The sequence below is a fragment of the Ammospiza caudacuta genome, chromosome 12, assembly GCF_027887145.1.
Source record: "Ammospiza caudacuta isolate bAmmCau1 chromosome 12, bAmmCau1.pri, whole genome shotgun sequence".
Lineage (NCBI taxonomy): Eukaryota > Metazoa > Chordata > Aves > Passeriformes > Passerellidae > Ammospiza > Ammospiza caudacuta.
This window is the reverse complement of record NC_080604.1, coordinates 3,803,063-3,830,227: the sequence shown is the minus strand read 5'-3', so window position 1 is coordinate 3,830,227 and position 27,165 is coordinate 3,803,063. Positions and strand designations below refer to the sequence as shown.

General features: G+C 40.1%; 2 protein-coding genes across 2 annotated transcripts in view; one reads left to right on the top strand and one right to left on the bottom strand.

Annotated features, from left to right (window-relative positions):
• The window catches only part of TIMP4 (TIMP metallopeptidase inhibitor 4), a 31,890-nt gene extending 9,878 nt beyond the window's left edge, over window positions 1–22,012 (bottom strand). The window contains exons 1-2 of the mRNA XM_058813190.1: window positions 21,729–22,012; window positions 1,904–2,001 (exon numbers count right to left, since the gene is read on the bottom strand). Coding sequence (XP_058669173.1) covers window positions 1,904–2,001; window positions 21,729–21,900 — 270 coding nt within the window. The 5' untranslated portion in view covers window positions 21,901–22,012. The remainder of the gene's footprint in view (window positions 1–1,903; window positions 2,002–21,728) is intronic.
• SYN2 (synapsin II) overlaps window positions 1–27,165 on the top strand; it is a 189,097-nt gene that overhangs the window by 113,687 nt on the left and 48,245 nt on the right. The window lies entirely within an intron of this gene.

Sequence of the window (27,165 nt, the reverse complement as noted above, 5' to 3'; positions counted from 1 at the left end):
TTTAATTATCATCATCATGATCATTTTAGCGCCAGTGGGAGTTTGATGGTGACTTCCATGGGGTCAATTAGTATTAATGAATATATTCCCTTATTGGAGCTGAACAGAGTGGGGAAACCCTGTGAAAGTTTGGATCATGCACAGCTGCCACACTCAGGGCACAGGAGATCAGGAATTCTCCAAACCCAGGTGTGATGACACCACTCCCAGAATGAAGCACATTTTTGGTGCCTTAAAATCACAAATAACAAAATCCTTCATCAAAATATCATTATTTAGCAAAAACCTCCTGAATATAAAAAAAAAAGCCCCTCCTGAATATCATTATTTAGCAAAATTCTTCGTCAAAACACCATTATTTAGCTAAAACCTCCTGAATATAATTATATCATTGTTTAGCAAAATTCATTGAGATATCATTATTTAGCAAAAAACCTCCTGAATATGAAAAATACCCTCCTGAATATCATTATTTGGCAAAATTCTTCATCAAAATATCATTATTTAGCAAAAATTTCCTGCATATAAAAAAAAAACCTCCTGAATATTATTATTTCCCAAAAACGTCCTGAATATCAAAAATATCCCCCTAAATATCCTTATTTCACAAAATTCTTCATCAAAATATCATTATTTAACAAAAAACCTCCTGAATAAAAAAAGCCTCATGAATATCATTATTTAGCAAAATTCTTCATCAAAATACCATTATTTGACAAAAACCTCTTGAATATAAAAAAACCCCTCCTAAATATCATTATTTCAAGTTCCTTCATCAAAATTCTTCATCAAGATATCATTATTTAGCAAAAATCTCCTGAATATCAAAAAAAAATCCCCTCCTGAATATCATTATTTAGCAAAATTCTTGATCAAAAATATAATTATTTAACAAAAACCTCCTGAATATAATTATTTAGCAAAAAAACTCCTAAATATTAAAAAACCACCCTCCTGAATATCATTATTTAGCACAAACTTCCAGAATATAAATAAACCAAAAAAACACTTCCTGAATATCATTATTTAGCAAAATTCTTCACCAAAATATCATTATTTAGCAATAACCTCCTGAACATCAAAAAAATAATCCTGAATATCAAAAAAACCACCCTCCTGAATATCATTATTTAGTGAAATTCTTCATCAAAATACCATTATTTAGCAAGAACTTCCTTAATATCAAAAAACTCTCCTGAATATGATTATTTAGCAAAATTTTTCATCAAAATATCATTATTTAACAAAATAAACTCCTGAATATCAAAAAAATCCCCTCCTGAATATCATTATTTAGCAAAATTCTTGATCAAAAATATCATTATTTAACAAAAACCTCCTGAATATCAAAATTAACCATCCTGAATATTATTATTTAGCAAAATTCTTCATCAAAATATCACTATTTACCAAAAACCTCCTGAATATCAAAAATACCCTCCTGAAAATCATTATTTAGCAAAAAGCTCCTGAATATCTCTCAAGCTCCTGAGGTGCTGCAGAGGAGCAGCAGAACACTGAAGTGCCAGTGGGAGTAAAGGGAATTCTCTGGCATCAATGTATTTATTTCTGTAAGGAAACATTTGACTATATCCTTAACATTTAAGGATTCATTAAAATTTTCCTTTTCTTTTTTTCTTTCCCCTTTTTTTTTAATTTAAATAGGCAAATTTAATAATTTGTCTATATCCTTAACATTTGAGAATTCATTAAAATTTTCCTTTTCTTCTTTTCTTTCCCCTTTTTTTTTAATCCCTCCTGTGATTTACCCATCTGGGTCTCCCTGTGGGGGCAGCTGGAGCCTTTTCCAGCTTTCCCAGCGTCTTGGGGTAAATGATTTAGGGCTGAAATATGCAGAGGTTATCAGCATTGAACTACAAAAAAGCTGAGTGGTTCCATGTACCTTTATTTGTTTGATTTCATACCGGATCATTTTGTGGCTATCAAGGGGATCATCGCTGGCAGGAACCACCTTTTCACTGGAGATTTTTGCTCTGATCACTGGAAAAGAGAGAGAAAAAAAAAAAAAAAAGGATTTATATGCACATGAGCAGTGCCAAATTTTACAAGGAAAAATGAAAAATTGTATTGATAGATTTTGGCATTGTTTTGACACTTCAGGTACGAGTAGATTTGAAAGATTTTACCATAAGAGCGCCAGCTGAGCTCCTGAAAACAAAAGTAAGTGGGCTGTCTGTGATGGAAATGTGAATTCCCAAGAGTGTGGAAACCTGACTGATGTTACCACTCAGTTTTGACAAAAGATGTCCATCAAAATCTCTGGAAGACTCGAATCCCATAAAATTTGACAAAATACCCATCATTACAATCAGTGAGCAGAGGAAAGGGACACGGCTGTTGATTGCAGAATTGTTGAGCCAATAAATAGACTCGAAATGAACCCCTGAAAGCCTGTGCCAGGCAAGATGAAAACATTGATTTCATGCATGAAATGAGAAGAATAATCTTATATTCACTTTTCTGGGGTTTAACAGAGCATGCCATTAGTTGTGTTAACCTGTAGAAATCAATTACTTCCTTAATTCATTTCTTGTTCTTTAATCAAGGAGAGTAGGATATTTTATGAAAGAAGAAATGGATTCTTTTCCCCTCTCCTTGTCTGAGGCATCTCTCTTGTGTATGATGTTTAAAATACACCAGAACACTTTGGAAATACTAAAATTAGACTGAATTGCTTGATGCCCCCAAGATAAATGCATCAGAACACAGCTTGGATTTCAGCTGAGCAGAATTTTGTTTGGCACAACTAACAGAACATACCCGTTTCCTCTTTGCTCTTCAATTTAGTTATTTGATCAGGAAGCACCATCAGAAAAACAAAAGCAATTTCTATTCAATTTCTTATCTTCTGGATTAGATGAATAATAATAATTAAAATTGCCTATGTTTCCTTTACAGGCAAAGCTAAAGAAAATAAAAAAGCAGAGACATAGGAATATTCATTGTTTTGTTGTGGTTCTAAGAATATGGAGCACGGCCAAAATTCCTTTGTGGATTTTATCCCCCTAAATTAGTGAGAGCCCCATTTTTGCTCAGTTTTGGATGGTCACTGCTGCAGCTCCTGGGTTAGAGCAGCCTGAGTCTTGAACAGGCCTCCACTGGTGAAAATTAGGGAGAAACTACACAGCAGCTTCAATACACAAATCTATTTCAGAGATTTCAGTGTGATAAGAATGGGATTATAGGCTGAAAATAATCACTCAGATTAGATTTCTCATTCTTCTTGTTTGTGCTGAGCTAGGAGATGATTTGCATTTCAGTGCTTGTGGACAGACACTGGCAAAGCCAGAGCAGAGCAAAGTTTTGTGACATCCAAATCACATGTTCCCCCTTTAAAACTCCCATTTTTTTTATCTAGATTTGCCTCAATTTTTTTTTCTTTTTTAATATTATAGTTAAAGAAAAGGAATAGGAAACCCAGGCTGAAACACAGCCAGGAGGAGATCAGTCCCACCTAACACTGAAAAATTCCCATTTCCTCACTAATTAGCTGAGCAAACTGGATGGGATAATCAAGGTGTTAAATTATTATTAAAATCAACCTGTTAATTATTATTAAAGATGCAGTTGCCTGCAACTTCCAGGCTCCACCAGGATGCTCCCTCCATTAAACCTTCTTGAGGAGCATTTTGGACTTGTTGGGAGGAAAGAGTTCTTTTCAGTACAAGCATTAATTTATTCTTTTAAATTCCTCATTTCACGTGGAAAGTGGCAGCATCTCTTTAATCATCTGCAGATGTGAGCAACCCCAAAATTCACTGTGTGCCTGCAGTCTCTGATCTCCTTCCAGGGGACAAGGGCTGTGGGCTGGGAGTGCTCTGCCCTGCTGAAAGGGACAAATTAGGACGGTGCTGCTTTGTTTTGAGATGCTCTCCTTTGCATCATCAATCCCTAAAAAAATTTGAAAAGATTTCTCATTAAGGAGTCTGTTCAATTCTGAAGGAAAGGACTGAGAAAACAACATTATTTTCCCAGTGCCATAACATGGTTCATGTGCAGGGAATCTTTTCCTGCCGACTCAGCGTGGGATATTCAAAACTGCTTTCCCCATGTGTCCCATGTTGAAATACTGTGCATTTCCATATTTTTATGAAATTCTACTTGTTAGCACGTGAGAGGAAGGTTACGGATAATCCGTGATAGCTCCAGGGGTCTCCATGGAGCTGTGCAAGGCTGAAAGTGCAGCGTCCTGGGGTTTGTCATGCAGAGACCTTTTAGTGGGTGCGTAGGTGAAAATGAGAAGCATTTCTGTGTTGTGTGTGTTTAAGACTAAACTTCCAGATGGCAAAAGATGAAAAAACTGAGATTGATTTTTTTTTTAACAGTAAGGAAGTTTAATTGTCCAAACTTTGAGCTATTTTGGTTTTGTCCTTCCATTCTCCAAACGCACAGAGATCTTTTGGCGCCTTTTAATTCTTCTTGGGCTCCTTTTTATTTTTTATTTTCTGTGCATTAATTTTTTTTTTCTTTTTTTTTTTTTTTTTTGCCATCAGTGTCGTCTGGCTGTCTCCTCAGCCCTCTGATTCATGTGGTTGCTCCTGTTTTTAACCACAAGCATTCCTGCTGCAGCATTCCTGGGCATCTCCCTCTCCTCCCTCCCTGCTGCTTCGGGGGCTCAGGATTGCTCCGACTCTGCACTTCTTGGTTTGGAGCATTCCAGGCCCGGCTTGGCCTCTCTGTGTGACTGGGAACAGCCTCTGGTTGTTCAGTAATAATGTCATTTTAGCTGTTATTGCTTCCTTATGAGGAATTTGCATCTATGGAATACATAGGCACGGATTTCACGTTGCAGCGCCAGCAATTCCGAATGCCTGGGATTCGTTGTGCACTGAAAATACAGATTTGAACATTTCAGTAGGAGGTTGTAGCTCTTCTGTGGACTCAACTTTGATAAAATGTCATTTTTTTATCCTCACTGAGGTTGTCTCAGGTGACTGAGCTGGAATGAAATGAATTTGAGGTATAGGAGGACAACGCTCAGCCCTTGGGCCCTCTCCTGAAATGTGTTAAGAATATATTTAATCCTTCTTTCCTGAATAATAATGATCCTCTACCAACCATTTGTAAATCAATAGGAGATCATTTTAACTGGGTAAAACACAGCACATATTTAGTTTGTCATTTGGTATATTTGTGTTTATACAGTCAGGAGAAAAGTGTCAGGTTTGGTACAACACAGAAGGGTTTATATGCAATAAAGATAGAAAGAGAGGCATTAACCTGGGTGATTTCCTTTTGGAATTAGCTACACTAATTAATACTAATTAAATAATCACCACTTTGTGTGTTAGAGATTTTTGTGATCATGAGGAGCTACTTTTATTACAGGTAGATTTCCTTACTCTGAGGGAATTCCCTGCCATGAGATTAATTTTACTGCACCACAGTGACAAAAGCAATGAAATCTGAAGGGAGAGAAGACACAAGGAACTGAGCAGTCACTGCAGGGCCCATTCCAAGGCACACATATGGATGAAATCTGGATAAACCAAATCCTCTTAAGGATTGGTTTATCATATTATTCATGAAAAATAATATATGAATATAAAATATATCAATATTAAAATATTAGACTATAATAGAATAATATTTTATAGTAATATAGACCTATATAAATATATTAATATATAATATATTGATATACTGAAATTAATATATTCCCTAAAAGTAGTGTCCTTTTTAGACTCTGAGTTATTTCCAAGGCAATAACTGAGAGAAAACTGTGAGTGAAGAATTACTCTCATTGTTACAAGTTGGTATTATTAAATAAGACATTCTGTATTACAGTATTTAATATTAATATAATATTACTCTACTTAAACAAGTGGTGAGATTATGCTCAACAGTCCAAGTGTTGGAAGACAGACAACTCTACTCAGCTAAAATAATCAATTTTTCTGCTCCTTCATAAAGAAAAGCAAATTGGTGTTTACTCCCCAAATAAACTTTATAATCCTAAGAAGCAGGAGGTAAAGGAGAAGAAAAAACTGATGAACAAACGAGATCTTTTCCTCCACTCTCTGTTCAGTACCAGAAACTGCATAGGGAAAAATAATTATTTAGGAAGATGTTTAAGATACTGCTGGACATCGGAAGTAGAAATTCAATAAATTAAGAAATTGAGGATACTGCTAGACATATAACAAGAAAATGTGCTCTATAGAAATCCTTATGTGCATTCTTGTTTTAAATCTATAAATAGATAAATAGGTAAATAGATATAGGCATATTGAGGAAGAATCTGGGTTTCTGTGCCTCCAGTTCACTTCAGGTTTTTGACAGGCTCCACCAGAGCTCTGTGAATAGAAATGAGATCTCCACCTCTTCTGAGCAGCCTTCCTCTGCAGAAATCAGGAACGTTCCATTCCTATCTCACAAGTTTATAACCACAGTCAGATCTGCCACAAAAACCTTGAAATGAGACTTCAAAAACTGTTGGCAGGAAAAGATGTAAGCTACTGAAAAGTTATCATCAAGACCCATGAAGCTCTTTTTTTTTCTCTTATATTTTAAAGGCTCAATTTAGCCCTTTCATTTAATTAAATATAAAATACAAAGAGTAATTTTTGGGCACTCCTTTCCACCTGTCTCTTTAGTGTCTGACACTTCAGTCCAGCTGCTCTTAGATGTTCTTGGAGGGACAAGGATGAAAAGATTCAAGGAGGGGGAGCTAAATGAGAGTGTGTGGCTGTAGCGTGGATTGAGGATGGCATCCTAAATATAGATTAAAAGCATCCAAAAAGGGTTTTTCTGGAAAAGCCAGAGTGTGCAGTATGAAATATAGCAGAGTTATGGACACAGAATATGGATGCGCATCATTTTGAAGGCACTTAAACTAACTTCCCTCCAGAAAAGTCTGGCTTTTCTCCAAAATGAAAGCACTTTTATACACAATATTCAGCTGTTTTCTGCTCACTCTTTTGCTGGATGATTAACTCAGACTTCTGTCATCTATCTATTATCTCTATCTATCTATCTATCTATCTATCTATCCATCCATCCATCCATCCATCCATCTGTTATCTGTCTATTTATCAGAGCTTTTTCACTCTTTGGGGTTCAGGAGCTTAAAACTTGTTCCATGAATGTTTCAAATTCCTAGAAGAACCCATGGTAAAAGGAAAAATCCTACAATGACAATTGCTGAGGCGTTGAGTTTATGCAAACTCAGTTCAAAGACTCTTCTTGTCCAAAAGTGATGGGAGGTGGGGGACAAGAGGGCTTTTATTTCTTCAAAAGTGTATCTGTAAACTCCTTTTTTTTCTCAGAAGTTATTGAAAGAGGATTTTGCCTCATTGCAACACTTTCATGGGATCCAACGCTGTTTTATATATCCAAAGGAATCCAAATAATCCAGTTCAATTATTTTTTGCAGCAGTTCTGATCCCAGGCTACTCAAACATGGTTGGAACATGACATTGTGGTGACTTGGGCTCATGCACTGAAGGAATTTGTCTGAGGAACGTGCGGAAGAGTCCACATGAGGGGTTTGGAGCTGTAAAGGTCGAGTTATCAGGTCCAGCGATTTAGAATGATAAAGCAGAATTTAGAATAACAGAATAATAGAATAGAATTTAAAATATTAGAATAATTTAATAATAAAGCAGTAATAGTAATAGCAATAGTAATAGTAATAAAAATAAATAGTAATAGTAATAGTAATAGTAATAGTAATAGTAATAGTAATAGTAATAGTAATAGTAAATTGGAAGTAAATTAGAATAATAAAGCAGGAGAGAGTTGAACTGGCTCTGGGCTCTGCAGGCTGGGTGGCAATGGCTGTCCCTGTCCCTGTCCCTGGGGTGACAGGCTGGGGTTACTTCCAGTTGTGTTGTTTTCCCTTTATTCTGCTTTCTTAGCTGGCTGCAGCAAAATGGAAATCCATTCTCAGTTCCCCTGTGGAAACTCTTAACAATTTTCCACCACCTGATAAAGATGTGCTTGTCTATTTTTAAGAGCTCCTCATTTAAGTAACTGTATCACTTTCTGTTTCCTATTTTGTTTATCTTATTATATACATTATATATATATATATATAATTATATATAACATACGATATTATATATATGGTATTATGATATATAACATATGATATTATGATATGTAATGTTTCCTATTTTATAGAACCTAATTTATTTTCCAGTCACGTAATGGAAGCTTCCAGAACCGCTGCATTAACTAATCAATGGTGCAATAGTGATGATTTTCATTTGAATATTGGGATAAACCACCTGGAAATGAACCACTTGGAAATAAACCACCTAGAAAATAAACCACCTAGAAATAAACCACTTAGAGCAGAAACAGCTGAATATTGTGCATGAAAGTGCTCTCATTTTGGTCAAAGGACAGATTTTTACAGAGAGAAGTTAATTTGGATTTAAGGGCCTTCAAAAGGATGCACATCCATCCACATTTGCAGTGTTGGTGGTGCCCCAGGTTTTGTCCCAGTCAGAACAAAGCTCAGCCAGGAGTTTTCCATAAATAAATTTCCTCAAGCAGAAGAGTGGTGATTTCCTTCAGGGGGTCGCTGTGGGATGAAGAAAGAAGGGTTTTTATTAACACCCTGTCACCACAAGTGCTCACATTTGTATTCTGCAGGAGAAAGCTGGGGAAATGTGATAATGAGATGTTCAGCAGTGCCCATCTCCGGTCTGGGAGGGGAATGAGTTCAGAGGGCTCAGAGTGAAGCTGGAAATGCCAGAAGGGGACTGGAATCCATGGGGGGAGCTGCTCCAGGGGGATTATCTGTGTGCAGCCTGGCCAGCAAACACCCCTGCAGCTCAGATTTGCCTCCACTTGAAGTCAGGCATGTGGAAATGGCCAAGAATTGAAATGTGAGCAAGCAGAAAGCAAAATAACTTCAAGTTTGTGAGCAGAACTCATCTACTGCTGTCACCTAAAGTTAAGTTGTGGTAAAATAATGCAAAGAGTCCAAGAAAACCTCTGGGGAGAGGGTGTGACCAGAGTATTTCACTGGCCTTTATGTGTGGAGGGCACAAAAGCTGAACCCAAAATGTTATGGTACCTTGGAGGAGAATAATGGCAAGAAATTCCATCAGAGCTGCCAAGGAAGCCAAGAAGAGGGTGAAAGTTTGGTTTCAGGAGCGCACAGATATGACAGAAATAATCTTTAGATAGGGAGCTAGACATCTGAGACACTTAACGTTTCTTGCAGAGAGGGAGCAAAGTCAACAGGCAAAGAGAAGGAATAATCAGCCTCCAAAAAAAAGAGGAATCTGCACAGAATTTGTCCTAAGAGACCAAAATTAATGAACTCCCTTAAAGCAACACTGTACAGGATAGAATAGATACCTGGGATAGAACCCTAAATTAAACATGGTCTGTTGGCTGCTGATTTATATTCCTCACAAAACCTCTAAAATGTACAAGAGGGTGTAAAATCTTCCTCATTTAGAGCAGCTGTCCCATCTGTCCAGCATTGCCACTCTCCCTTTCCCTGCTTTTTTCTGACTACACATGCTGGAATGTTCACTGGTGTCAGAGCTTTACTTGCCATATTTGCTTATGGTAAAGCTTTGGTTCTCACCAAGGAAGAGAGCAAAATAACTTGATTAAATATTAATGTATACAGAAAATATTGTCATTTCTCAGAATACATATGAGAGAAAGAAAGAAGTTTTGGTAACGCAGATTGTAACCCTGATTGAAGCTCCCAGCTATCTCTAATGCTGCCAAAAAGAGGCAAAAGTAATTGACTGATTGACATAAAATAATGTTTGAACATAATTAATTAAATACCCAATGGATACCTTTACATACACACTGATAATTTTATCAGTGGCAAAAGTTATTGACTGAATGACATAAAATAATGTTTGAAAAGAATTAATTTAATACCCAATGGGTACATTTACATACACACTGATATTTTTATCAGTGTGTGCACACATATTTTATCAGATATTTTTATATTATTTTAGAGGTAATTCTGGGGAGAATTAAGGTTTTGTTCTCTGAGTGTTTCAGTATTTGGTTTGCATGTGTTGGCTTCCAGCAGGAGAGGCAGTGGTGCTGTGTCAGTCACTTGAAATCTCTGGGAATGTGTTCCATACATCCCTGGGAGCAGGAATCATTTCTGCCATGAGCAATCATCCCTGATTTTATTATTTTATGGCTCAATAAATTGCCTTTAACCTTAACGCATTATTTTATGTCAATCAGTCAGTAACTGTGTAAGACCTTTCCAGACCAAGTCCCTGAAGAGCAAATATTCTGGATTTATCTGCTCATGCTCAAGGATTGGCCAACTACACTCCCATGAAAATGCCAATATTTTTGTCCTTTTCCCAATTAAAATTGCCTTCATTTTTCTCTAGTCTGAGCCCCAAAAAGGAGGATCTGCTGGTGCTGTCACTCCATCTCACATATTTTAAGGTGGTTTGTGTTGCATGGGAAAGGTTTGCACTCTGTGTTTGCAGAAGCTCTCCTGCCTTTTACTGCTTCAGGAATTTGCTTTGCAGCTTGGTGCCATGTGAATCCTTGTCTTTATTTACAATAAGTAGCCTGAGCTGAACTCAGGAACTCAATTCCTATTAAATTGGATCTTTCAGAATCTCGTTATGAATTTAGTGGGACACTTCCAGTCAGTTCCAGACTGCCTCTGCCATGGGTGTCCAAGTGTTTCACCTCCAATTGGCTTTGTTGGAGGTTTTTTAAAGCCAAACTTGCTGGCCACCATCACTACCTCTGGAAATAGTTTAAAATATCCATTTGTTAAATTCCTGTAAAGAACATTCCCAGTGTTGGGGCAGGGGCAGGCTGGAAGGGAAGGCTGATGTGTGTCAGAATGGCTCAGGCAGTGTTTGGGGGGGTCAAAAATTACTCCCAAGCTCTCACAGGAGTGCTGCCAAATTATTGATGGTGCTGCCAGGCTGGGGATGAGATGGATACAACACACTGCCAGGAGAAAAAATCCCAGAAAATTATTCCAATGGCTCCTGTGAAGCCTTGGAGTGCAGGTGGCCCCCACAGCCTCGGATGCTTTCAGAATGCAGCCCTTCTTTTGCAGTGCTGGTTTCAGAATTATTGCACAGCTTGGGATTGTTTCAGACTGCAGGACAGAGAGATGTTTGCTTCAGGACCTGCTGAGCTGCTGCTTCATCCTGATCCTTTCAGGAGTGGAAACCCCACATTTTTATTTCTCTTTTGAGAACAAGTCAGTGTTGAATGCTCTTTGAATGATCTTTAAACAGCTGGAAAACAACAAATGTTTTTAGCAAATGGCTCATCTATCAATTAATCTTTCACCAGGACAGAGCAGCAAACCGAAGCTTAATTTCCAAACTGTAACTCAGCTCAGATGTTTGAGGCTGTGGGTTGAGTTCAGTGCTGGATGCAAACAGAATGAGCAGCAGCAAAGCTGCCCCAAAACTGAGGGTGAAAACATCTTATCCTCTGGATTTGCAGGATGGATTTTTTTATCTGTGAGTCTACATTTTATCTGTGAGTCTTCATCAGTCCTGCTCCACAGCTCCCAGACCCAAAGTTAAGGAATCTTTAGTTCAGAAGATGTTTCTGCTAGCTGGGATACAAAGGCAGTTTCATTTTTCCTGCTTTGCATTTTTGTTTCCTGACATTCCATCAATAAATGCTTATAGCCAGCTGTAAAATAACTAAATAATCTATAATGACTAAATAAATAACTGAAGTTGATTAGCACAGTAATCAAGTGAAGCACAGGTTCTGAAATCATGAGAAGGAAAAGTTGTGGAGCTTTCTGGACTATTAGAACAAAGGTGGTTTGGATCTGTAAGCACAGAGCTTGTTGAAGAATTTAATGTAAGTTAGCAGGACTTTCCCTTTATTCTGTGAAAAGCAATGTATGGAAGAGCATTTCTTAGTCCTGGTGATGTTTCCAGTTGCATGAGAAGATAAGGGTGGTGAGATAATCCAATCTGTAACTGGGAAATCAAAGCCTTACAGGGAAGTTCATGACCTGGACTAAAACTCCCCTTTTGAGAAACTTTTGAAGACTGAAAACCCCATAAATACACTCCAAGCTGATAAAGCAGATACCAGGGATTTTTTTAAATTACCTTGTGGTAAGGATATTAATTTGCACTGCATTGTTTCTCAGTGTAAATTCTTTGCAGAATTTGATTACTCTGTAGGGTTTAATTAACCCTATTAGGGTTGATAATAAATCCTATAGGGTTATTTTAATAACCCTACAGAATTTATTAACAGACCTGTTCTAGTCTGCATCCAAGCTGCATTTCCAATTCAGCCTTTTGGGCTGTGGCAGGCTAATATTTATTCTCATTAGGACTCTCAGGTAGGGCAGGATTTTGTGCATCTCTGTGTTTTTGGCTCAGGATGCAAAAATTCCTCATGTTGAAGGCAGGAGTTGATTGGGTTTGCTCCCTTGTTAAACCAGAAGATTATGTGGTTTTTTGTTTTTTTTTTAATTAGAAGAATACACTCAATTTATGAGAGCAAAGTTTTAGAATCTCATTTTTATAAACTTTCAACTAGAAGAGACGAGCGTATTTTTAACAGAAGTGTGGGATTCTTTTAACTTAAATATCACCTAAAAACTCCCCAAACTGATTTCCAAATGTTGTTCAAGGTCAGCTTTATTTTCACAGCTGCTCCTCGTGTTACCAGGAACATTTCTCTCTGCTTCACAAGCCTCAGATCCCACATCATTTCACTGGTAATCAACATCTGCCCAATTTCAGCTGCAGAATAACACTCCCTTTATGCTCCAAGCCCGTAGGACAACATACATGGTGTTATTGTGGATTTCCATTCATGGGGACACGGCCCTTCCTCGGGGTGGACAGAACCCCACATTGCTGAAATAATTTTTAATGAGGAAGTTTGGGATTAAAGTTGGCACATTAATAGGATTAAGAATTTGGCAGCCTTTCATGTCTCTGTTTTATATTATTTAGTCTTTGTTTCTGCCCTCAGTGTGTGTAGAATGTTGTTTTTGAAATGATGGGGTTCAGTTTCCCAGAGTTACAACAAATTATTTTAAATAAAAGTAACTCAGATTTTTTGTTTTCTTCTCCTGAATTTAGAGCACACTCAGCAACAAGTTGGTGTGACTGAGTTACTTCTAAGTCAGGCAAGCAGCACAATTCTTCTGAAATTTCATTTTACTCCCCAATACCCAGCTCTGGGGTATTTTTTTTCCACTAAAGCTAAATTAAGTTACGTTTTTCAGCTATGTCCTAATTGACAGGAATGTTGTGCTCAGTGGGTTTGGCTCCTTAAAATCCCATCCTGTTGTTCAGTTCTGTGATGCCACCTCCTTTTACAGGCACAGCTTTGAAGGGCTGGGAACAGTGCCATGAAAATGCAGTGAGAAAAGGAAGGAGAGCTCAGCCTGGCTTTTCCCAGCCCCTGCCCCATTTTCAGGCTGGAGTGGCAGAGCTCTCAAGGGCACTCATCCACACAATATTGGGAATTATCTCCCAGAGCTTCGTGGCATTGGCAGTGTGGTTCAAGCCTTGAATTCAGCACTGAAAAGTGAGTTAGGAAACATTTTCATGGATTTTTAAAGTTCTCCAACTGTTTGCTCCTATCCTAAACCCTCAAGTAGATGTAGGGTTATTTGTAGGTCTTGTTCAGGTTTCACCCTTCCTATTCCCAAACAGGAAATTCAGGCTCCATCCCAGCAAGCTGTTGCACAAATATTTTAGTGACATTTAGTGAATTAGTGAATTTAGTGAATTAATATTTTAGTGAATTTTTCCCTATTTAGCTGCAAAAGGAAGGACTCAGTGCCATTCCCACAGCAGCATTCCAGGTGTTTATTGACTGGAAATATTCAGGTTATTCACTGGATAGTCATGTGCAAAGGCACAGAATTGTAATCAGGACTTGACACCACAGCATTCCTGCAGCCAGGGGTTGTATAGGATTTTTGCATTTTTAAAAGCATTTAGAAGTTTCAGGCTGTGATACTCAGCAGTTTATGTGCCCTGAAATTATTCCTGACTTGCAATTCATGGGCATTTTTACCCATAATGGGCCTTTGCAGGGTGCCAGGTATTTTTTCTTCTCCCTAAATGCATCAGCAGCTCCTTTAAACTAAACAACTTCTTAGAATTCGTGCTGCCCAATTTTTTACAAATTTTATTTGAAATTGCTATTAACATGTATAAAATTATGCATAAAAGTAAGAATTTTTTTTTTTTATTTCTTTTGTACTTAGAGAAGTAAAGAAACCTGGTCTTCTTTTCTCTAACTGAGTTTTACAGGGCACTGTACAGCCAAAATTAATGAAGATGGGTTAATTTCTCAATAATTCAATAATTTTCTCTCAAAATTTCTGTTGATGAACCTAACATTTGTCATATAACAAAATGTGGATATAGGAATATATAAAATGTGGATATAAGAACGACTGTGAATATTGGCACAGGAAATGTGCATTATGATTCCTACCTGCTGGAATCATAATTTCCTGAGCACTGCTGGGACACACAGGACTGGAATTCTTTTTCCCTCAGCCCCTTGCTGAGGAAAAGGCTGAGATTTGCCTCATTTTCAGCCCCTCTGCATAATCCTACCAACATCAGGTTTGAAATAATTATAATTTTAACTTCTTTTAAGAAGATTCATTGGTTCTGGAGATGAAACTGGCAGCACTCTCCTCCAGTGGCACCGATGCTGCCTCCCCACTAAAATCCTTGCAAGAACCACACTCAGGTGGGTTTTTGCCTGTTCTTTGGGACAGAACTGGAACAGCACAAGCCCAGTACAGCATTTCTGCCACCCAATCCCCAATTCTTGGAGCAGAATTTCAGCTCCCACTCCTGGGTGTGAGCCATGAGTAATGGCAGATGCACATTCCTTCCTGGTGGAAGTGTGGCTCTGGAAATGTGCATTATTGGCATTGGAAATGTGCATTATTGGCACTGGGAATCTGCATTATTGGCAATGGGAGTGTGCATTATTGGCACAGGAAATGTGCATTATTGGTACTGGGAGTGTGCATTACTGGCTCTGGGAATGTCCATTATTGCCATTGGAATGTGCATTAGTGACAGTGGAAATGTGCATTACTGGCACTGGAAATGTGCATTATTGGCACAGGAGATGTGCATTATTGGCACAGGGAATGTGCTTTATTGCCAGTGGAAATGGGCTTTATAGGCACTGGGAATGTGCATTATTGGCACTGGGAGTGTGCATTTTTGGCACTGGAAATGTGCATTATTGCTATTGGAAATTTGCATTTTTGGCAATGGAAATGTGCATTGTTTGCACAGGAAGGTGCATTATTGGCACTGGGAATGTGTGTTATTGGCACTGGGAATGTGCATTACTGGCACAGGGAACGTGCATTATTGGCACAGGGAATGTGCATTATTGCCATTGGAAATGTGCATTATTATTGGCACTGGGAATGTGCATTATTGGCACGGGGAGTGTGCATTATTGGCACAGGGAATGTGCATTATTGGCACTGGGAATGTGCATTATTGCCATTGGAAATGTGCATTATTATTGGCACCGGGAATGTGCATTATTGGCACGGGGAGTGTGCATTATTGGCACAGGGAATGTGCATTATTGGCACTGGAAATGTGCATTATTGGCACTGGGAGTGTGCATTATTGGCACTGGAAATGTGCATTATTGCTATTGGAAATTTGCATTATTGGCAATGGAAATGTGCATTATTGGCACTGGAAATATGAAATACTAACACTGGAAATGTGCATTATTGGCACTGGGAGTGTGCATTATTGCCATTGGAAATGTGCATTATTGGCACAGGGAATGTGCATTATTGGCACTGCTTTGCTCTCAGGGACAGGAGGTGGTGCAGAGCACTGGGATCTGCCTCTGCTCAGCAGGGCAGGAACAGAAATGAGTTTTCCCTGCCATGGAGAAGCCCCCAAAGCTGCAGGAATTGCAGCATTCCCTGAGCCCAGGTCAGGGGTGTCTGTGTGCCCGTGACCCAGGGTCCTGCCAAGAGCTCTCCTGACCAAGCAGCACCATCCAGAGCCCAGATTTTTAATAGGATCCACAAAAACCTCCACAGAAAGCCAAGGTTTATGACACGACTGTGCTTTGTGTAATTAAATTTGGCACAAAAAGGGCATTTTTAAATAACCAAGGTTCTTGAGGTTTGAGATCCAAAGCTTGGATGGACACTGAGCCCCCAAAGACACCAGGGGCAGTGGCACCACTGCTGAATTTGGCGCCACACCCCCCTGAAGGGCTCAGCAGCCAGTGGGTATCACAAAATAAAATAATAATAAACCATTGAATTTCACTGCTCACCTTTCCTCTCCTCACTTAGAACAAGCACCATCGCCGTTTCCAATGCATTCCCAAAGCTGATTTTTCCCACCAGGCAGAAATGACCTCCCACCTAATAATGTACAAATTAATCCATTCCAGCACAAAGCTGGATATTACATGGCACAGAGGCAAAACTGTGGGACACTGAGCCATGAAGGTTTTAATTTGAAACTCAATAATGAAGAAATAGCATATTGTGATTATCTCCCAGAAGAGCCGACTCTGAAAACTTAATTCTGGCGTATTTAAAGAAAATTTGTACTGTTATGTTTAAATGTGATTAAAATTTAATATATCATCTGGCACATCTTTACAGTGCTTGATCTCCCTGATCTTGGGAGATTTTAATGGGCTGAAAATGCTGCCAAGCTCCAGCTGTAAATTTCCATCCTATTTAGAAATGTGCCACTCTTCTCCAAAGCTGCAGAACTGCCTTCTGAAGCTATATTATATATATGTGTATGTATTCAAGACCTATTGGTAATTGCTGTTGAGTAAAAATACAATTTTCAATACATTTTTAAGAAAAATCAATAAGACAGTTTAAATCAGAAAGAATACAACCAACTTTGAAAGGAACTGGTGTAACACAGCTAAGTATTTACATATTTCTCCTACTGTCCAAAAAATAGCCCAAGGGGAAAAAGCAACATGAATTTAAAGTGCCAGACTTAAGAAAGGAATCAGTGCTGCCCATAGCCCCTTTTTGCCTCCAGATTGCCTGATTTGAAGCTCAAATTGGTCCAGCATTGAGGACAGGATGACAAATTCAGTGGCAAAAGGGAAATCTGTTACCTTGGCACTATCTGGTAAACTCAATTGCATCCATGTTTCTCTACAAAAAAGGCAATTATCCAAAGAGCTTTCATGTGCTGGCTTGGCACTGCAGGGCCTCACTACTGAATTTGTTATCCAGCACCTTCTCCCACATTTTTATGAGGAGAAAACCTGGGCATTGTGGTCAGCACTGCTAATTAACATGGACATCTGTTTAATTAAACCCCTCCAGTCCCAGGGCAAGTCCTCTGGGAAAGCAGAGGTGTTTGTTGAGGCTGAAGGATCTCAGCACATTTTAGGAGGGCCTCAGCAGCATTTAGAAGAGCACAAGAGGGATCTTGTATCTCTGGTTTTGTGTAAAAGGTGTGGATCTCCTGGTGCAGGCACTTCCTACAAATGAAGAGTTAAATTTAAAACTACTGAGAAGCTCATGACAATTTCTCCAACCTGTATTGTGGGAATCAGAAAAACAGAAACTTCCACAGACACTGAAGGGTTTGAGCTGCAGCCTTGGGAGAAGCTTGAATTGATGTAAAAATACAATACACAGATAATAAGTAGAAAAATCATAAACTTATGGTTCTATAGTTGTAAGAATGTGCCTTAAGTTAGTGAGCAGCTGTACTGCTGAGATGGTGAAGGGTTTGTAGTGTAGGGCTGGGGTTGTGTGGAGTGAGCTGAGAGTTCAGAATTATAACAGAAGCATTTGTGTGCATGTGAGACAGAAGCCATTGGACAAAAGTATCCACAGTGCAGCAGAAGTGAGTAACGGTGATGGGTTAGAAAAGCAAAATAAACCCTGTGGCAGCTGTCCATTGGGTTAGAAAGTTCTGTATTACCTTGGAACAAAGAACTTGTGACTGCTCTTGAGCTATGGCCCAGTGTTTGCTCCTCTAAAACCTCACAGCCCCTGAGACTGATGTTTATATGAGCAATAAATTTTTTTTAGCTTGAAAATAGTTCCATCCCTTCACCACTAGCAGTGATAAAGATACTGTACAAAATCCCATTCTCTCAAGGTTCTGTGGGAAGGTGAACAAATGAAAAGTGAGGCAGATGGCAGGACTGGCACAGCCCTCCTGATGTACCCTGGCAAATCCCACAGTCCAACCTCAGCCCTGCAGGCCTCTCCACCCATCCCTGACTTTGGGCAGGACCAGGAGCTCTCCCTGACTCCTGCTCTGTCAGACATCCCCTGATCCCTCAGGTTCTGCTGCCTGTGGGCATCCAGAGCCACAAAACCTTCCTGGCTGTGAAGGGCAAAGTGTCACAAAGGCAAAGCAAAAGAGCTTGTCCTGACTTAATTCATTTCAGTGCTTGTTTTTCCTTGGATCTCTCAAAAATGCTGTTGCCGAGTGGCTTCACACATTCAATTAGAGGTTCAGGGAGCATCAATTCAATCCTTCCACCTCCATCATAATCATGCTGGAGGAAATTAAAAATATTGCCTTTACAGAGTGGCTGAAAGACATGTGAGCAAGTCTGAGACTTTATCTCTTGTTTAACTGCAGAGTTTTGGGTCAGGCCATCTCTATTTCAATAAGATCTGCCAGGAAATCCTGTGAGGGAGTCCCTGGCTGTGTTTGTGGCTAGACAGGATGAACTTAATGAATTAATGAATTTTATAACTAAAGAAGTTAGTTATTAGGAACAGTCTCAGCACACAGCTGGGAGCCAGGTGACCCTGAGGTCTCTGAGGCAACAGGTGTGTCCCCAAGGCCACAGATGTGTCCCTAATGCCACAGGCATGTCCCCAATGCCACAGGTGTGTCCTCAATGCCACAGGTGTGTCCCCAGGGTCACAGGTGTGTCCCCAAGGGCACAGGTGTGTCCTCAATGCCAAAGGTGTGTCCCCAAGGGCACAGGTATGTCCTCAATGCCACAGGTCTGTCCTCAATACCACAATTGTATCCCCAGGGCCACAGATGTGTCCCAAGGGTACAGGTGTGTCCCCAGTGCCACAGGTGTGTTCCTGAGGCCACAGGTGTGTCTCCAGTGCCACAGGTGTGTTCCCAGTGCCACAGGTGTGTTCCCAGTGCCGCAGGTGTGTCCCCAGTGCCCCAGGTGTGTCCCCAGGCAGCTGTGGGGGCACACACAGCCCCAGTTCCCAGGGGATGAGCAGTGCCTGGCAGGGCTGCAGCCCTTCCTGCCGGGCACAGCTCCTCTCCCGGGCACAAAGGCTGCTGGCACAGGCCCGGGGGAGCTGCTGTGCCAAGCTGCTCCCTGGAGCTTCCTCCCACACGGGACAGGCAGCTCCACTCCAGCTCCTTCCAAGGGGGTTCACTCTGTTATTCAAAATGTTGTGGCTAAAGATCGTCCAGGAATTCAGCCATGAATGCCCAAAGCAGGTTTTGTGTTTGTGTGTGTGTGTGCATGCAAATGTACACACAAAAATGTGTGTGCATTTATTGGGATGAAGAATTTCCTTCATTCCCCACTTTGTGATATACAGAAATGGTATTTTAAAAGTATAAATAGTGAACAAAGGGATCCTTGACATAAACATTCCTCAGCCAAAAGAGGAAGTTTACTTGGATAGGAATATTTATAGGAGTGAGAGCTTGAGCAACAAGTCCAAACATTGTGACATAAAACTATCATCAGTATTTAAATAAAAAGTAGCATGATATAGTAGAAAAGCTAAAAGCAGCATGATATATTTCTTACTTGTAAAATACATCTAAGAAATTAGTAAGTTTTAATTTGTATCATCAGAATGGCTTCTCTATGAATGAAAATATTCATTAAGGTGGCCCATAATGAATATTTTGAGTGTCGTCTATACTGTAAAATTGTTAATTTTGGGAAATTTTTATGTGAAGTCTGTTGGAAAGCTGTCACTTTCTCGTGCACACTTCAATGCACACATATTTAGTTGTTGCACAACTTTTATTTCCTTTCCCTCCTTAAACACCCCCAAGTGTGCAATGCCTGGTGGAGGCACCTCCACGAGAGGAGTTGCTGAACACGGGCAGATTAAAAACCAATTTAACTGATGGCCACAAACAGAGCTCAGAGTTTGTCATGGCCACAAAGATTTTCTGTCAGGGCATAAAAGCAATGAATCAGTATGCAGAAGGTATTGCCTGCCCCATAGAGATGCTAATTCTGTGGCACTTTGGAAACTCATGTTCTACATTTACTGTTCACACCCCATGGAAGCTAACCAGCCTAAGCCTCAGCTAATGAAATCAAAAGGCTGCAAAATGTCACATTTTCTCAAAATGTCACATTTTCTCATCCCCCTGCAGCCTAATTTTGGGATCTTTAGGCCCTTTCTATGAGTTGTTTGACAACCGTGGTGCTGCCTGGCTGTCATGAGGCACAATTGTCCCAGAGCTGGAGAGTTACGCTCACACAGAGCTGCTGCAGCCACTTTATCTGCACAAAATAAAGGGCCCATCAGCCTCCTGCTCCAGAAAATGAAAGAAAACCGCAAGAATAAATTAAAGAAAGTATAGAACAGCAGAACAAAGCTCAAAAGTTTCAGCAAGTTAGCACTGGGGACTTATATTTTGTGGTCCTTTGGGTTTTTTTAATGGGGTTTTTGTTTTGGTTTGTTTTTTTTTTCTAAAGTGCTATAAAAATATCTATATGAGCAGTTTGCACATTGCAGGCATATTTGGACAGAATATTTTATACCTAGCAGATACTGCTATATATAGCAGTTGATATTTGAAAGTTCAGGTATTTTCTAAGTTAGGACCTAATCTACAAATATATAAAACAGATGTTATATATAAAATATATCATCCATATAAAGCATAGAAATACCTGTTATATACAACGGATATAAAATACGCAAAATATATGATAATACATAAATAATATAAATATATAGGAAGGTTAAAAGTACATTCATATTTAATAAATAATGAACGTAGAATATAGAAATATAATTATATATAATATTTATAATATGAAATGGTAGATGTAGATATATATATAGATATAGGTAATATAGATATGGATATAGATATAGATATAGATATAGATATAGATATAGATATAGATATAGATAGATATAGATATAGATATCGATATAGATATTGATATAGATAGATACAGATATATATATAGATACAGATGCAGATATAGATAGACATAGACGTAGACATAGATAGGGATAGATGTATAGATTTATAGATAGATATCTATATAGATATATAGATTTATAGATAGATATGCAGATATAAAGATAAATAGATATATACAGACATATCGATATATAGATATATAGACGATATACAGATATATATCTGTATATATATCTATATAGATATATATATATCTATATAGAAATATAGATATATAGATATATAGATACAGATATAAAATAGATATAAAATATATAAAACCATATATTTATATGCTTTATATATATATATATATAAACATATATATATATAGATATAGATATAGATATAGATATAGATATATAAAAATTTTTTTATTATTTATAAAAATAAATAAAAAGCCACTTTCCAACCCACAAACCCTCCTGGCAGTGCGCGGGAATCAGAGCAACCCTCGCCATGAATTCCCCCGCGCTCGGGGCAGCGCAGCACCGCTCCCCCCACGCCTTTCCCCATGCCCTGGCCGCAGAGAGCCCCGCGGAGGCTCCGCGGGCGCGGACTCACCGAGCGCAGCATCGCAGAGCAGCTGCTGCGGGTGCGCGGGCGCGCAGCTGCAGGCGGGCACGGGCGCGGGCAGCGCGCACAGCGCGCACAGCGCCAGCGCCAGCGCTGCCCCCCGGGCCCCGGCGCTGCTCCCGGGGCTGCTCCCGGGGCTCCCGCTGCCCGCTCGCCTCATGCTCCGCTCACGGGAAACGCTCCGCCGCGCTGGGGTGCGCTGGGATGCGCTGGGGTGCGCTGGGACGCTCCGGATGCCCGGGACACCAAACGCTGCTCGCTCCGAGCGCTGCCGGTGCTCGCCGCCTGCAAATCACCCGGACATGGGACTCTCATATTTATGGCCCCGGCGCCGAGCCCCGGCTCCGCCTTCCCGCGGTTCAAAGCTCATTTATTGGTGACATCGTACCAAAGAAGCTCGGAAAGTGGAAATGGGAATGGGCAAAAAGCTCGCACAAAACCGGCTTTTACGCGGATCTGAAGCTGATTTTCGGAGGGTTTTATCTCCTCCGAGTGAGTTTGCGTCCGGTTTGGATTTAAAAGGCAGCCCTGCGATCTTATTTTGGGCGAGTGAACAGAGCTGTCCTGTGTTGAGTTCCCGATCTTCCTTCCCCTGCGCTTTGCTGAGCTGCCGTCCCCGTTCGCAGGCGGGACAGAACTTCATTCATGGACAGGAAACCTCTCAATGCTCCGCTTGTGAGCCTCCAGCATCGCTGGGTACAGGGAACGACCAATTACAGATCAAAGCCTCAATAAAAGGCATTTTAAACAAAGTTATTTCATGGCAGGTTTAATTTAGAATAGCAAGGAAAAGTATCCCAGTGGTTTTGGAGGCACAACCCTTTCCCTGCGTTCCTTGTTAATGCAAATCCTGCTCTGTGCCTGTATTTCCTGGCTGGTGTTGGACGTGGAATTCAGTGGAATAAATGCAGAGTTCAGAAACCCTTTTCACCTTCAGAGCTTTGGTTGCTGTGGCAATCTGGGTGCGTGTAACCTGTGGGCACCCTCATTTTATGAAGAAAAATGTTCCACGAGGAAGCAACCCGAGGTTTGATTAGAGAGTAATACAGAACATCTCTGGATTGGCATGCAGGACAGGGCTGCTTGAATAGTTCTGTGTTTTGTCACAACCCAAATCGAGCCTAGGAATTGAAAATTCATTAACATGACCTGAACCATTCCAATCCAGGCTCATGAAAATGTATTTTGTTCAGGCTGAGGTTTAGGTGTGCCCAAAGCAGCTTGTTACCTTTAGAGAGAAGTGTACATGTTTTACAGCAGCAGATTTATTTCATTTCTGAACAGTTATACAAATATTAGTGGTCAGATTATTTTTCTTTTTAATTCCCATCCCCCTCAAGACACACTCTGTCTGTTAGGAAAAAACCCACAAATATTCAGAATTATTAGAATTGGGTCCAGTTTTTAGCCTTTAGATCCACACCAAACACTGAGCCAGGAATCCTGTACAAAATGTCCTGATTTCACACAGCCACACTTGGATTTTTTACTTTTCCAATCTGAAGATTTGGCCCCAAATCATAAGATTGGACCCCAGCCCAGGACTAACACCTGAAAATAATTTAGACCTGTTAACATCTCTATTCTTACCTAGGAGAAGTAAGGTTTTTTAATGTGAGGGGAGGGATGAGGAGGGCTGGAAGCTTGCAGGGGAGTTCCAGCTGCAGGAGGCAGGAAAAGCCCTGGGCAGGGCTGCCAGGGCCTGGGTCAGCCCCTCTGGGACTGCAATTCCTAAACCTCGGACTGGGAAGTGATGGAGGAGTTAATTGGGAGCCATTGATTGGTTTCCATCACAGGGCTGCTGTTATGGATGATCTAAATAGACCAATTTGATCAAATTCAATCAACAAAATTAAAATTATAAAGAAATATGTTGGGCAAACACTCTACCAGTCCCTAAGGCACATTTTGTCCAGGATTCTCCAGAACAACATGTCCAGCTATGTTCTGGTGTCCTAAGGACCTTTCTACCTAGTACAATCAAATTAATTACATAATCAATAGCAGAACATTATGCTCAGAACAAAATTTAAAAATTGTTCTATGACAAGCTGCAGATTAGTTGCCCACTACCTTCTAGATATAGAAGAGAATTAAATACTTTCAATTGAGCTTGTAGAATCCATGCTATTTTTTGGGGGGTTTTTTTCCAATTATTAGTGCCTACCAACAGCAGTGTGGGCATTAATTACCACCATTGATTGTCTTCTAACGAGAGTCCTGCACTAAATCCCCTGGGCTCCTGCTGCTGGGTGATTCCCCTGGACTCCAGAATTTGGGATATTTACTCTCTGGAGGTGACAGGAGATGGGGGAATGAATGAGGGCATCACCCTGAGAGCTGCTGGGGAAGATGTGCCAGGGCAGCTCTGCCCTGGGGGCTTCCTGCCCTTCCCACTGCCCATCCCTCCTGTGCCCTCAGCCTCTGGCTGCAGGAGAAACCAGGGATGGGGAGAACCAGGGCTGAGAAACGCCCAGGGCTGGGGATAATACAGGACTGGGGATAAACCAGGGTTAGGAAAACTGAGAAAAACTCAGGATTAGAACTGAGAAAAACTCAGGATTTCAGGATAACCCAGGGCTGAGGAACACCCAGGGCTGGGGACAAACCAGGGTTGGGAATAACCCAGAACTGAAAAAAACTTGGGATTTCAGGTTAACCCAGGGCTGGGGACAAACCAGGGCTGGGGATGACCCAGGATTTCAGGATAACCCAGGGCTAGGGAGAAACCAGGGTTAGGAATACCCAGAGCTGAGGAAAACTCAGGAATTCAGGATAACCCAGGGCTGGGGATCAACAAGGGCTGGGGATAAACCACGGTTAGGAAAACCCAGAGCTGGATTTCAGGATAACTCAAAGCTGAGGAACACCCAGAGCTGAGGATAACCCAGGGCTGTGGATAACCCAGAACTGAGGAAAACTCAGGATTTCAGGATAACCCAGGGCTGAGAAACGCCCAGGGCTGGGGATAAAGCAAGGCTGGGAATAACCCAGAACTGAGAAAAACTCAGGATTTCAGGATAAGGCAGGGCTGGGGATAACCCAGAACTGAGGAAAACTCATAATTTCAGGATAACCCAGGGCTGGGGATAACGCAGAGCTCATGATGACTCAGGGCAGGGGATGACCTGGGGCTGGGGATAACCCAGGATTTCAGGATAACCCAAGGCTAAGGAAAACACAGGATTTCAGGAAAACCCAGGATTCTGGGGTAACCCAGGGCTGCAGGATAACCCAGGGCTAAGGAAAACCCAGGATTTCAGGAAAACCCAGGATTCTGGGATAACCCAGGGCTGCAGGATCTCCTCTGTGCCTGGCTGTGCTGGATTTCCTCCTGCCCTTGCTGCCTGCCCACCCAGCCCATGTTTCCAGGGAGGCAGCACAGACAGACAGCTGTCAGTCTGTCCATCCCTGCAGCACAGCCAGTTGTCAGTGTGTCCATCCTGGTGCTGCTCACAGCATTGCTCTGGTGCTCTGGGAGCTGGGTCAGGAGCACTGAACTCTGCTGCAGGGGGATTATCCACACAGATTTTGGGAGGGTTTTTCACTGCCGTGGACATGCCACAGCCACCTCATTGTCCCTCCAGCCGTCAGACACTTTGAGCCCTCTCAGAGTCTCCTGCTTGGGCTGCCTGCTCCGTGCTTTAGCCTCTCCCAGAGCACAGAGTACAAGTTTTTATCCATATCAATCTGATTTTCTCTTCGTTGTGGCAAACGAATCTTATTTGAGAATGGTAGCAGGCAGGATTTTCCACACTCATTGTGATAATTCACTTGTGGGGAATTTTGGAAGGAATTTGGGATGGGTCCTCTGGATTGTTTTGATTATTTGGTTTGATGATTTGATTATTTTTCTTATCTTCTACATAGGTAGGAAGGGTGAGTTTGGTTCATGTCATTACAGCACGGTTTAGAGGTCACAAGACCCTTAATGACAAGACTTTTAAAGAAGTTATTGTTATATATATATTTTATATAATTAATATATATGTAATTATATATTATTATAACTTTATATATTATTATATTATATTTATTATTATATATAATCTATATTATATACTATATACTATATACTATATAATATATACTATATACTATATACTATATACTATATAATATATAATACATAATATATAATATATAATATATAATATATAATATAATATATAATATATAATATATATTATTATAACTTCAATGAGTTATTAATATATATATATATATATTATATATATTAATGCTACTAACAAGGATCTTAATGTTTTTGACCTAATCTTCAAATATTTCATTTTACAGACTCCTGCTACAGTGTGAGCTTTCTTAGCCAATCATGTTATGACACACAAACCTACAGTGCTGCTTTCTAAACTCCTTGTTTACCTATGTAGCTACTTTTATTTTTTCTATATTTTAAACTCTAAAACTCTAAACTTTCTTTTACTTAGCTTAATGTGTCTCTGCTTTAAACTATAAATCCACATTCTTGCTTTCAGCACTCAAGTTTGGGAGCCTTTTCCAAGGTCTCAGATCAAATTTTGTGTTTAATTCTAAGCTGTGGCTCATAGGCCCAAGGTTCTGAGGGTTCTTTCCAATTGAGTTTCCAACAACCCAGAATTTATCTGTTGCCTTCTCAATGCTTTGACTTTGTTCTTTCCTCCCTGGTTCTCATTTGGAGTTGCAATTACCTCTAAAATCTACTTTCATTTTCCCTGATGAAATCACACTACACATTCTGTACCTCACCTGTACAATCATGTTGAAAATTCAGAATAGCATTTCACAAAATAGGTGAGCTTTTACTGATTTTAAATTCCAGTGCCTCTGTATGAGCTACAGCCTGCTTCAAACAGGAGAGAATTTAGAGCTGTCACCTCTGAAATACTACAGAAAAAATCCTTACACTTTATAGGCACAGCAATTTGGGTAATTGTTTTATAAGGTGGCAAAGTGTTACTTGATTTTTGAGGCAGCAGTTTTCCAAAAAGTTGGTGGAAGGATGAATTAAACACAGACATGCCAGAATCAAAACAGAATTTGTTTCTGCAGAGTTTTGTCTTCAGAGTTTCTTCCAGGGATCTGTGGGAGCTGCTCTCATTGATTCACTGCAATAACACTCTGTGTTTTCCTTCCTAATGACAATTTCTGTTTTCATGCTGTGCAGGTTCGAATCCGGCAGACTTTCTGCCATCAGATCGCTCTGTGTTCGTTTAGATCACTGGGATTTTGACCTGAGATTAAAATCAGGGATTTTTAACAGCAGGCTTTCTGCCATTAGATCATTCTGTGTTCATTTAGATCACTGGGATTTTTAATAGCAGAGTTTCTGCCATCAGATCACTCTGTGTTCATTTAGATCACTGGGATTTTTAGCACACACCAGTTGTGGGGACAAAGGTGTTTTAGGGGGATCTCCTGGTGGGCT